Here is a 13,757-nt window from a genome sequence, read left to right as displayed (position 1 = left end):
TTTTCATAGAGACATGGTCTCACTATGTTGGCCCAAAGTGGTCTCAAACTCCAGGATCAAGTGATCTGCCCGTCAGCACCCCAAAGTGCTGGGATTGCAAGTGTCAGCCACTGCACCTGGCCTGATCTGCTTATTTAAAAGCCTGCAGCACCTCCCACTCTCTCATGCTCCTTCTCTCACCATGTGAAACATGACTTCTTCATCTTCCACCACAATCATTAGCTTCTTGAGGCCCTTGCCAGAAGCACATGCTAGCACCACACCTCCTGTACAGCCTGTAGAACCGTGAGCCAATAAAGCCTCTTTTCTTTATAAATTATCCCATCGCAAGTATTCCTTCATAAAAATGCCAAAATGTGGGACAGATGAGAAATTTAGCTAATAAAAACGTTTATTGTATTTCTGATCCGCTGTGCAGCACTGTTTTGTTTTCTGATTCTACATTTGCGCATAGCTTACTTTCATTACCAGGATCTAACAGCTGACAGCTCTAAGAACCAGTTTCTGGCCAGGAGTCAATCTGGAGATGCACTAGAATAAGCATCCCTAATGACTTCTCAGTCATCTGTTCATACATTACTGAAAAAATAAATGGGTCTTTACTCAACTGAAAGGTAGCCTATCGTAAACTTCAATGTCAAAATGAGGGTGCCAACCTAACTGAACAGGGTACCCTCAGCACACACAATCATTTTGTTCTAACAAAGGTCCAAAGAACAAAAGCTCCAAAGAGGGACTTGGGCCACACTTTCTCCCCTACAATGCCTCCTCCTTTCAAGTTGAACTGGTCCCATTGACACACATTTCTCACCACTGAAGTGACAGGGGCAGGGGATCGGTTTTCTTCTACTTCCATACACTCTATGTGTGAGAAGCCCATGGCTCTTGGAAGAAACTGAAAAATATAACAATCCTAACCAGAAATTACTAGCTCAAGTCAGACAAAGTCCACACAAACTATGAAAATGCAGGTGAACAACCCCTTTTTTATTGTACTGCATTACTTCAGATGTTATTCTAGAACCCCCAGTTCTTGTATTCTTGTTAAAATTAACTGAAAAACATGGTGTATGGCTTTTTTGAAAAGAAAGTAAGATAACAGAACATTATGATACATAAGCAACAGTACAGAAAAATCCTACAGTTCTCATTCTCATCCTAAAACAGGCAGGATATGGGAACTTGACACTAGTTTCACATACTAAGGCTAATACGGAAAACAGCACAGGGTATGTTACATTTCTATTACATTCCAATGAAAAATTTCTAGCATTGACTTGGATGTGACAGTGGTTAGAGCACTGTGAAAAAGGAAGTCAAAATCACAGATCCAATCTAGAACAATGGATTCTTTTGATTTGCTCAAGTGATATCCAAGTTGTGGCCTAAATCCTATCAGTCATTATTAAAATGTACTCTTTAGAGCAAGGGACAAATCGCAAAGACGTATGAAGAAAAAGGCATAAATCCCTGACTACTACATTAAATCATGTGGCCAAATAATTGTGTTGGTAAAAATGTCACCAAATCTGTGAACACAAAGTCTGTATGTTTCCATAAAGAGTGACAACTGAAGGAAATTATATCACATTTGAAAATAAGACAAGTAAATCTATGAAAAGTTGAACATTTTTAACTCATATCTGAGTTTCTCTAAATACTTCCTGTAATACACAAGACAGAAAGTGTTTCGGTTTTCCCTGAAGGCAGAAACAACATTGGCTCACCACCACTCAGTTGATACTTTCTCAGGAAGAGTGTGCTTGCCCTTGGATGGTCAGAAGCAATATCTGTAGAGGAAGAAGAGGAAACAATGTCACAAGTGAGGTGAGTAAAAACGATTCTTTTTAAAGCTACATAACCATTTTAATCACTTTTAACAGTCTTGAGAAGAGCTTTTAGTAATAAATGTCAAGAAAATAAGGGTACCAATGTCCCAATTCTACTGGAGAATGCAAAAATCACAGAATCTCTCCATGCATGTGGAATAAAACCAGGCTGGGGCTGGGGCTGGGACTTCTTTTTCAAACTTGCACCTAAATAAACGGATACAACTTTTAGATGAATCACATATAGGCCCTCCGCCCTTCACTTATCAAATATAACCACCTTCCTCTAGGCTGCTATTACCAGCACAATTCAGGGACAGTCTCAAGCAGTAAGAGATGCTGTGGCCAATTACTGTGGTCAGACACCGGCGCAATATTTCAAATGTCTTCAAACAAAGAGCTGTTTTGGGCAAAAACAGTTTTTTAAACAGACAAAGTCTCACTCTGTTGCCCAGGCTGGAGTGGTGCAATGGTGAGATGGAGCCAGCATAACTCACTGAAGGCTCAAACTCCTGGGCTCAAGAGATTCTCTTGCGGCTGGGACTGTGGGTGCAAGCCACCATACCTGGCTAATATTTAACCATTTTTTTGTAGAGACAAGGTCAAATGAGACATACCTGTAAATGTGTTATAAATCTCCAAAAATGATATGAAGAGTCTATTTTGGGCCGTTGTAAAACACTACTCATCTGCTACCTGGTGTGTGAAAGCACTCAGAGGCTTACTTTACACCAACAAACCAAAGATTTCACAAGCACTTGCATGCTTTGTGTAGAAAGGCACAATTCATTCACATACTATCTTTGTTCATTCTTTCACCATTTCTGAATATTCTGAGAGAACAATACCTTTCAGCTACAAAGTCACATTCATCATGAAGCTTAATTATTCTAACATTTAAATAAATTAAGAGGCCAAACAAAGTAAACAGAAGAGCTGTAAGACACTTCCTCTACAGCAATGAAATCTGTAGCATACATTTTCTATTTGGAAAACTTAGCTTTCGGCCAGCCTGGGGTTGAGAAAGGGGCCAGAACTGGGCAATGGGGTAGGGCGGGGGAAAGAAACCACCAGATGCAGCAGGGAAAAAGAATGAAGGGTGGGGGCAGGCATGAGGCAGGGCCAGTCCTCCTGCCTGGTGCATGGGCCTGGGAAAGCTGGCTAGGGGCAGGAGGGAGGAGCCTGAGGCTGTGGATGCCTCTGGGGTGGGGGGAGGGGTGAGAACTGGTATCAGTGTCAGCCAGAGGCATGCCTGAGGGCAAACAGTATCATTCATTGCCTTACCTTTGGGCATCTCCTGGTCGCTGATGTGCCGCAGGTCAGGGCCATCGCCGGCTCCCAAATCCCACAGGGCAGGCTCCACAGCAGTAGGGTCTGGTGCTTCCACCATGTACCCCTCGATCGGTTCTGCCCAGTGCACCCTGCGCTGGTTCTGCTTGGGTCTGGCATTGGGGAGCACCAAGATCCCTCTGAGTGGCCTCTGCTCCTCTCTGCCTTGGTCTGCACTTAGGCTTGACACTGATTCATAGATGTCACTGCTGCCAGACACCTGCCCACACAACCGCTTCAGGCCCCAAATGGGTCTGGAACTGGTGTTGGACATGTTCTTTCTGTTTTGGCCTGCACCCTTGCTTGCCACTGCCTCATTGATGTCATAGCTGAAGGACAGATCCTCAGACCACCTACGCAGACCTCGCCTGCGCCTGACTTTGGGGTGCAAGCAACAGCTCAGCGTGTTCCCCATGGGGCACCTTGGCTCCTCTCCAGCAACTTGGACCTTCCCTTGCCTCCCAGTCTGCTGAGTTCAGCACTTCACTTCTTTCAAACACAGGCACGCTGGCAGGGCCAGCCCCTGGCTATGGGGCTGCACCCCACTAACAGCTCACTCCCCGCCTCAGCTGCTACCCCTGAGATGACTGGTCTGAAGGGAACCTGCTTGATATAAAATGGGTCTAGATACAAGCCTGAGAGCTGAGATTGCAGAGAAGACGGCAGAGTGGGAGTTACTCCTTCCACTGTTTTCTACCAACTGAAGGAGGTTGCCCTACCAACCACCAGAGTTCCAACCTGGTGCCCAGGAACCAATCAGAGTCTCCTCCAACCTGGTGCCCAGGAACCAATCAGAGTCTCCTCCAACCTGGTGCCCAGGAACCAATCAGAGGTGTCCCCACCGCCATTGTGATGTGGGAGCCCAGGCACCTGGCTCACCAGGCCCCACCCTGTTGGCAGCCCCGCCCCCACCTTTCATTCGTTGCTGGCTGCTGGGAGCTTTCAGGTTTCTCCACCATGATGATGTTCCTAGACATCATCACCTTACAATGAATTATACTAAAATTACTGTAACCACATCTGCTTCATGCCTTATCTGCTATCCAAAGAACTCCTTTTCCCTTGTGGCCTCTGAGTTCTTACAAACTAGAAAGAAGAGATAGTAGATTTCTGCAGTTGCTTTCAGAGAAAGCATTGCCATGAACTCAGTGTACTCTGTAATGTCAACTTACATTTTCAATACATATATAGATTCAATACATATTTATTCAGTTTACATTTTTTTAATTACACACATATTCAATCAAACTAACAAGAATAGTAAGGGAAATTTCCTAACATTTATACGCTAAGTACATCACATTTTTCTAATTATCACTTGGATAGAGCAACTTAGAATCTATGGTTTCAACACATGAAAAGGCTTATGTAAAAGAAAACTGGGCCGGCCGGGGTGGCTCAATCCTGTAACTCCAGCACTTTGGGAGGCTGAGGTGAGTGGATGATGAGGTCAGAAGACCAAGATCATCCTGGCTTACAGGATAAAACTCTGTCTCTACTCATAATACAAAAAATTCACCGGGCGTGTGGCACACGCCTGCTGTCCCAGCTACTCAGGAAGGCTGAGGCAAGAGAATTGCTTGAAACCGGGAGGCGGAGGTTGCAGTGAGCCGAGATTGTGCCACTGCACTCCAGTCTAGCGACAAGACTGAGACTCTGTCTCAAAAAAAGAAAAAAAAAAAAAAAACCTCAACAAAATACTGACAAACCAAATCCAGCAACACATCAAAAAGTTAATCTACCATGATCAAGTAAGCTTTATTCCTGCAAGGTTGGTTCCGCATATGCAAATCAATAAATGCGATTCATCACATAAACAGAACTAAAAACAAAAATCACATGGTCATCTCAAAAGATGCAGAAAGGCTTTCCATAAAATTCAGCATCTATCATGTTAAAAATCCTCAAAACACTAGGCATTGAAGAAACATATCACAAAACAGTAAGAGCCATCTATAACAAACCCACAGCCACCATCATACCGAATGGGCAAAAGCTGGAACCATTCCCCAGAGAACCAGAGCAAGACTAGGATGTCAACTGTCATCCTATTCAACACAGTACCAGAAGTCCTAGCCAGAGCAACCAGGCAAGAGAAAGAAATAAAAGCCATCCAACGAGGAGAGAGGAAGTGAAATATCTCTTTTCACAAACAATGTAACAATATGATTCCATACCTAGAAATCCCTTCAGTCACTGCCCAAAGGCTCCTAGAACAGATAAATAGCTTCAGTTGTTTATCAAGTCTCAGGATACCAAAGCAATGGACAAAAAGTGGCATTTTTTTCTCTCCAAGGTTGTGGAGAAAAAGGAACATGCATATCTTGCAGGTGGGAGTGTAAATTAGTTCAACCATTGTCAAAACCTATGTGGCAATTCTTCAATGGCATTCCTCAGTGGCATTTCTAAACACCAACATTGTCCAAGCTGAGAGCCAAATCAATTCTGCAACCCCATTCGTGACAGCCACAAGAAGAACGAAATACCTAGGAATACAACTAACCATGGAGGTGAAAGATCTCTACAGCGAGAATTATAAAACACTGCTGTAAGAAATCGGAGATGATGGCTGGGCGCGGTGGCTCTCGCCTGTAATCCCAGCACTCTGGGAGGCCGAGGCAGGCAGATCACCTGAGGCCAGGAGTTCGACACCAGCCTGACCAACATGGAGAAACACCATCTCTACTAAAAATACAAAGTTAGCCAGGTGTGGTGGTGCATACCTGTAATCCCAGCCACTAGAGAGGCTGAGGCAGGAGAATCACTTGAACCTAGGAGGTGAACGTTGCAGTGAGCTGAGATCATGCCATTGCACTGCAGCCTGGGCAACAAGAGTGAAACTCCATCAGAAAGGAAGGAAGGAAGGAAGGAAGGAAGGAAGGAAGGAAGGAAGGAAGGAAGGAAGGAAGGAAAAAAGAAAGAAAGGGAGGGAAGGAGAGAAGGAAGGAAAGAAGGAAGGATAGAAAGAAAGAAAGAAATCAGAGAAGATACAAACCAATGGAAAAACATTCTATGCTCGTGAATGGGAAGAAATAATGTTAAAATGGCCTTACTGCCCAAAGTAATTTACAGATTCAATACTATTATATCAAACTACCAAGTCATTTTTCACAGAATGAGAAAAGAAACTATTTTAAAACTTATATAAAACCAGAAAAGAGTCTGAATAGCCAAAGACATCTTAAACAAAAAGAATACAGCTGGAGGCAACACACTACCTAACTTTTCAAACTATACTGGCTAGCCATATGCAGCAGATTCAAACTGGACCACTTCCTTTTATCATATAAAAAGTCAATTCAAGATGAATTAAAGACCTACATTACAAAATCTAAAACTATAAAAATCCTAAACAAAAATTCACCAAGGACATACCATTCTGGACATAAACGATAGCAAATTTTTCAAGCCAAGTCTCCAAAAGCAATTGCAACAAAAACAGAGACACATGGGACCTAAGTAAGCTAAAGAGATTATGCTCAGCAGAAGAAACTATCAACAGAGCAACCAGACAACCTGCAGAATGGGAGAAAAATTTTGCAAACTATGCACCTGACAAAAGTGTCATCCAGAATCTATAAAGAAATTAAACAAAATTTTAAGCAGAAAACAAACAACCCCATTAATAAATGAACAAAAGACAAGAACAGACACTTCTCAAAAGACGTTCATGCAGCCAACAAGCATATGAATAAATACTCCACCTCTCGAATCACTAATTATTAGAGAAATGCAAATCAAAACCACAATGAGGCACCATCTCACACCAATCAGAATGACTAGTAATAAAAAGTCAGAAAATAACAGATGTTGGTGGGGTTGCAGAAAAAAAGAGAAAACTTACACAGTGCTGCTGGGAATGTAAACCAATTCAGTCACGGTAGAAAGCAGTTTGAAGATTTCTCAAAGAACTTAAACAGAACTACCATTTGACACATCAATCTCATTACTGGGTTCATACACAAAGGAATAGAAATCATTTTACCAAAATGACATATGTACTTGTATGTTTATCACAGCACTATTCACAATAGAAAAGACATGGAATCAACCCAGAGGCCCATCAGTGGTGGACTAGATAAAGAAAATGTAGTACATACACAATGAAACATTATGCCCCACAAAAAAGAATGAAATTATGGCTTGTGCAGCAAAATGGATGTAGCTGGAGGCTACATCTACCAAATTAACAAAGCAAATTAACACAGGAAGAGGAAACAAAATCCACATATTATCACCTGTAAGTCAGAGCTAAACGCCGACTACACATGGGCAAAAAAGGGACCAATAGATACCATGCAGGGTGCCTGTGTGAGAGGAGAGGGTGGAAAGGGGCGAGGATCGAAAAACTACCTATACCTGTCAGGTACTATGCTCACTACGTCAGTGACTAAATTGTTTTGCCACCAAACCCCAGCAACAGGCAATTTACCTACATAACAAAGTTGCACATGTGCCCCCTGAAACTAAAATGAAAATTGAAAAAGAAAGAAAAGTCAATATTATTAAGATACTTAGTAAACCACAAGTGTTTGGAAATCAAATATCAAACTTCTAAATAATTCATAAAGAAACAACGATCGAAATAAAATTTAGAATACATTTTGAGTTGAAAGACAATAAAAGTCTGAAGTGCTTAAAAAAAAAAAAAGATGGTTTTACTCCTAAAATCACATCTAAAAACACCGAAATTTCAACAGATGGTAATTGGCATGTGATTGGATAAACTACTTCAAAGTTACAAAAATGAGAACCCATATAAAAATCGCTTCTTTATTCTCTGGAAAAAAAAAAAGCAACAGTGAGTGGAAGTCTGCTTTTACCAGATACCAGATCATTTGACAACCCTACAGTACTGCGCTGGTACAAAACACATCCACAGCAGTAGTGTGGCAGTCAGACGTGAAATATATCGGAATTCCAGAGATGACAAATGTGGCATTTGAAATCAGTAGAGAAAAGAACTGCTTGGAGAAATTTGGGTATTATTTGAAATGTAAAAAAACAAACAATAATGAATTTCAAATAACATAAAGACTGAGGTAAAAAATAAAATCAGTACTGCAAGAAACTAAATTTTAAAAATAGTCATGCCTTCGATTCATGACATGAAATACAAATATCACGAAGTAAAAGATGGACAGATTTTACTACCTAAAAAAACCATTTTAGCAAACTATTGATAATGGTAAAAGACAAACAACAGACTCAAAGAAAATATTTACAAGGTATATATAATAAAAAGGGAATATTCAGACTATGTAGAGGTTATTCATATAACTTGAACCTTGCAAACCCCAGTAGAAAATGAGTTCCAAACTCTTTGGAGAAAACCCTGAGATACAGATTTTTAATAGGAAAATTCCTGCTTTTAAATATTAATCTCTAGCCCAGTGTCTGGAACATACATAGTAACATTCACTTATAGCACATTAGGCCAGGGAAAATCTTTACTTATTGTCTGAGAAATAGATCCCTGGAAACAAGAAGGACAAATCTTTAAAGCTGTGGCTCAGCAGAGAGTCCACAACATTGGACCCAGCTGCCCAGACTCCCCAAGGCTGGTCTTTCTTTTTAAGGTAACAACAGAATCTATCAAGAATGTGATTATTGCCTTTTTCAAATACATGAAGGACTATGGCTTTAAATATAGAGAATTGGATACACTGTGCAACCCGTTCCTAACCTTTGTAAGCTCCATTCAGAACCACAGAAAGTCTGATACAATATCCTTGACCTGTGAAGGCAGATGCAGTTCCCAGGAGGGCAGGAGCTGCCTTTTCATTCTTCAGCCACATCTCCATTCCTGCACCATCTCATAGAACAGAGAAGTCGCTGAATACATAGTCAAGGTTTAAAAATGAAACAATTGCTCCCTACTTAAAGATGTAAAGACTTCTTTCTTAGACAGAGAACCAGATCCCTCACATGCAGAATCATTCTCACTGAATGTCAGAATCAGAAGGGATCCTTGAAATTCTGCCATTCCTCTCTCCCGTCACCCCATTTTACAGATAGGAAAACTGAGGCTTGCAGAGCTACAATAGGCCTGCCCAGGGCCTTACCAGACTTCCAGGATGGTGTCATTCCTTTCAAGGGCCTGCAGGAGGGCTTCTGCCCCTAGGTAGGTGATGCAGTTGTTGGACAACCTGGAGAAGAAGACAGAATGGTGAGCTTCAAGGATTCTTGGTTTTCCTCTTGAAACTGTCCAGTTAATGAGACTTTAGGAGTTAGCCAGCCTACTGAAGCCCACCTGTCCGCTAGACATACCCCACTCATGTCTGAGATTCCCAATGAGCTCAACAGCAAAGGCTCAGTAACTTCAGTGAAATGTACCCATCTTTCTTCCATTCACCAGATGAGTTTATCAACTTAAGTAGCCAGTCCCTTAGGATAGTGGTTAAGTATCTGCATTTTAGTGCTAGACTTTCCGGGTTTAAATCTCATCTACACCACTTCCATTTTGCTCTCAAGCAAATTAGTCCCAATTTCCTCATTGGTAAAATGGGCCTAAAAGAGTACCCATGTCATTGAGCATAAGAATTGAAATTGTGATGGCCATAAGTAGGCTCCTGTTCATATCTGTCATCCGTCTCCTTTTGGGTATCGTATAGGTGATACTCTTTGTCCAAAACACAATTAATTGAGAAAGCAGTATAAAAAGATACCAAAAACCTTAAGAAACGTTTTTAAATAACTAATGGATCAAAAAAGAAATAGTAAGTTTTAACAATAAACAAAAAAGAGAAAAGGAAGCAAAGAAAGAAAGAATCCTTATGTAACATGGCTAAATTAATACTTATAAGGGAATTTTATAGACTTAATTGTTTACTTCAGAAAAAAACAAAAGATAACTATGAACTCAGGATACAACTCATTCTTCCATGAGTACTTTCCATAGGCTATTTCTCCTCCCGAGGAGGTTCTTCTGGCCCCTTTCACTTTGTCATCTGTCACTCTTCTGGTAAACCTAAGCATGTGTCCCCAAAGAAACATCCCCAAGACCCTAAGAAAAATCACCTTTGGCGTATTCTCACAGCATCATGTACCTTCACTGCACACATCACCAAGGCAACTCTACTTCTGTGTCTGTGGTTAATTTCTATCTCAACAACTTAACAACTGCAGACTCACAAGGGGCACAAACTGTGTGTATTTTTTCTCACCATTTTCATCTCAATGCCTAAAAGAATGCCTGGCACATCATAAGCACTCAATAAATATTTGTTGAACAAACGAACAAAGAAGAGAATAAACTAGGAGACAATGATGTCCCAGAAACAAGGGAAGATAAATTTTTTTTAAAAGGGAATGCTTTAAAGAGGTCAACAAAGAACCAGACAGAAATTTTCCACCCTAAACGGATCAGTTAAAGGAAAAGAACAAATTGCTAATACATTTCTTAAACATTTTAATAATCTTAACAGTAGTACAAGTCAAACTGTGTACAACATTTTAGTTCAGCAATATTACAAACTAAATATTGTGGTTTATTCATTCTGTTTCCAAAAACTATAGATACTGCTATAATAGAGAGCCATTTTTCTATGATGAGTTAAAAAGAGAGGATCATTATAAAAAACGCTAAAATTACAGATTACCTTCATCAATGTACCATGTATTTTTTGATTTGGATTGTGGTTGTGAGTCAACAGAAGACCCATTTAAGGTATAAAATAATTCAGATCTGTTTCTATTTCCAGGGTCTGAGGTAGATCCTATAGAACAAGAAAAGTTTCATTTAAAAATAAAATCAACATAGTGTCAAAAGTTTTTTTTTAATAAGAGAAATGAATGAGTATGATGTTAACAACTGTTTACATAACCAATAAATGTATATAAAAATCATATGTTTTGTAATTGCCTTCAGCTTTTAAAAATTCGGTAACCATTTTGGCAATATTAAAAACATCCTTGGGCCCAAATGTCAATATAGGAGGGTAACAGGAGTAAGTTAAAAGAAAAGCCTACTCATTTTTTTGTTAAACGAATTGCTTTAAGAAATTGTTCCATGTACTGCAGCTTATTTCTAAATGTCAAAATCACCATTCTCCAGCTTCATTCTACAGACCCATTGGTTCACAAATTTAACCTATTATTTTAAAACAGTTCATTTGAAAAGAATGTAATCTTCAAATGCTGTATATAAATCGATACACAAATTATGTTTAAAAATAGTTAAGTTTTAAACATTTGGAATTGTTGGTAGTCAAATTCCTCGTGTCTTTGAAAAAATCAAGCATTTTTATTTCTTATAGATTGGATTTATTTTACGTGAGAGGGTGAGTGTAGCTATGTCACAGCCATTTCAAGACGTTACCCTGCCTCAGTGTTAATTAGAAGACATGTCATGGTGGGGCCAGTGGGCTCTCCAGAACCCACAAAAAAGCTGACTTTCCTTTTCAAATTAAAGCAGGTAGCTGTACATTTTATAACTTTAAGATCTGCTACAATACAATTAACATGCCATATCTTAAGAAAATCTTTAGTCTGTTTCTCTTTAAGTGAAAGTAGCAAGTTTGAGCTATCCCATATAGATCTATAGGTTAACATAAAAAAGACTATTAGCTATATATCCTGCAACTAATCCTAAGTCTCCCAGGCCCCACTGTCACATAAAATAATTCTTAAAGTACAATTTCCCTTTAAATGAACCAAAATTGTAATAATTGAGGAAAAAATATTCTTCTCCTAACCCACGTCTGAGTTAACAAAATTTCTTAGAGCTTTTTAATGAGCTGTTTGGCTTGTATAACTACCATTCTATAAATCTATGAAGTATGTGGAAGCTAACAAAAAAGAGCTGTGGAGCTCCGAAGCTTCTGGGAAACAGAAGAAATTTTTGCTTAGCAGTTTGGGATTTAATTTGTGCCACATCTAGTTAAACCATTTAATTAATCTCTAGTATACTTTATCCTATTTAACATTATCCATATAGGATTATTTTACACAGTTGCAATCCTAAACTATATAAACAAATATTCCAAGTAAGGAAGTCCAAAAACCAGTTGATTACAGACAAGCAAAACACACAGGTCCTTTACGGGGAACTCTTCATGAGGTGAAAAAGGCTGGGGACACTTGGCTTAAGCAACAATATTTCTATAAAAGCTTTAGTTTCACTACTAAAAATGTTTGAAAGAAAAAAGTCTACACACATGTTAAGAAGTAATAGCTAATAACTTTTTTAATGTGATGGCAAATTCAGCATTATGTAAATTACTAAAGGTTGTATGCTATTAATCCATACCTGTAGCCTTTGGTTTATTATGACTGGATGAACCTTTGTCCCCAACACCTCTTGACATAAAGGCAAGTTTGGGAGGCCTCCTTTCCCATGTCACACTCTCTGAAATAGTAAACATGTTTTTTAAAGATAAAGGCAAATTCTTATAGAAGAGAAACAATCAAGAAAGCAATGACAGTAACAAAATTTTAAAAACCCTCCTTCCACAAAATGGCAGAATTTTTAGTCTCACAAATTCTTTTTAAAGGCCATCAAAAATATTGAAAAAGATAATACTATGGGGAAAAAAATCAATGCTGTATTTCAAAATGTAATTTCTATAAGAAAATACTCTCTCAAAATACAATTCAGTTAAATGCTTTAACCTCCTGAAAATTTAATCATTTGTAGTCAATTTTATTTGATGTCTTCAAACACTACAAAGAAATCCTTACTCAATTTTTTACAGCATTTCACAAATCAGCAGGCCTACAACACCCCTGTGTATTCTGAAGTGTTTCGAACTCAAATATTTCTTGAAGATGCTGAGATAAACAAAGATAAACAATTTCTTTACTGCATGGAACCAGAACCTTTAATATGCTAATGTGCATTGTGAATTGCTCAAGGAGAAACATAATAAATTGATTGGTAAACATTTTTATGCCACTCTGCTTAGCATCTCAGATTAATATATTTCACGAACACAGTTTGAAAACAGCCTGGTTAGGAATATGTATCTGGTTAGAAAAGTTCTGGTTAAGAGCATGTATCTGCTTTTAAAAACATGTATGTTAGGAATAACACAGATGTGTATACAAACACATACATATAAAAGAAGAAAACATATTTAGAGGTTATTCAAATAACTCGAACCTTGCAAACCCCAGTGGAAAATGAGTGAAGAATTTAAAGAGGAATTGCACAGAAGAAATAGTATACATCATGTATTAACAAGTGAAAAGATGCTCCATCTGTATAATGGCCAAAATGTATGTAAAAACATAACACAGCATTCCCCCCATCTCCTTGGTAAAATAAAAATACATACGCGCTTCAGAAATTTATATGCCCCTTCAGTATTTTTGCAATTAATTGATATCATTTTTGTTATACTAAAATAGCTGAAGTATAAAATGTGTCAAAAAACAGTGTAAGAAAAAATATTGTAAATATGTGTATAATAGTATGGGTAGGAGAAACCTAAGTAAGATCACAGAGGTAGAAGTTTAAAAGAAAGACTAATTGGTTTAACCATATAGCAATGCAAAAATATTCTGTACATTGAAGAACTCATAAAAGGCAAAGAACAATCAAGGAAAAATAATTTCCAAATAGATGCCACACTGCAGTCTCCTGTGGTAAAGATTATT

General features: G+C 38.8%; 1 protein-coding gene across 4 annotated transcripts in view; it reads right to left on the bottom strand.

Moving 5' to 3' along the window:
* LOC135277236 (cyclin-Y-like protein 1B) overlaps positions 1 to 12,895 on the bottom strand; it is a 34,416-nt gene extending 21,521 nt beyond the window's left edge. The window contains exons 1-5 of one of the 4 annotated variants that reach the window (XM_064383048.1): positions 12,409 to 12,895; positions 10,760 to 10,876; positions 9,224 to 9,307; positions 1,728 to 1,790; positions 812 to 895 (exon numbers count right to left, since the gene is read on the bottom strand). In XM_064383048.1, the coding sequence (XP_064239118.1) occupies positions 812 to 895; positions 1,728 to 1,790; positions 9,224 to 9,245 (169 nt within the window). In that variant the 5' untranslated portion in view covers positions 9,246 to 9,307; positions 10,760 to 10,876; positions 12,409 to 12,895. Of the gene's footprint in view, positions 1 to 811; positions 896 to 1,727; positions 1,791 to 3,113; positions 9,564 to 10,759; positions 10,877 to 12,408 lie in introns of those variants that run through there. The other 3 variants (XM_064383047.1, XM_064383045.1, XM_064383046.1) reach the window with 3 other exon arrangements.
* Between the last annotated feature and the right edge of the window lie 862 nt (positions 12,896 to 13,757).

This window comes from Aotus nancymaae, unplaced genomic scaffold (genome assembly GCF_030222135.1).
Source record: "Aotus nancymaae isolate 86718 unplaced genomic scaffold, 86718_ANA_hifiasm-v0.15.2.pri h1tg000030l, whole genome shotgun sequence".
Taxonomy (NCBI): domain Eukaryota; kingdom Metazoa; phylum Chordata; class Mammalia; order Primates; family Aotidae; genus Aotus; species Aotus nancymaae.
This window is presented reverse-complemented; position numbering and strand designations above follow the sequence as displayed.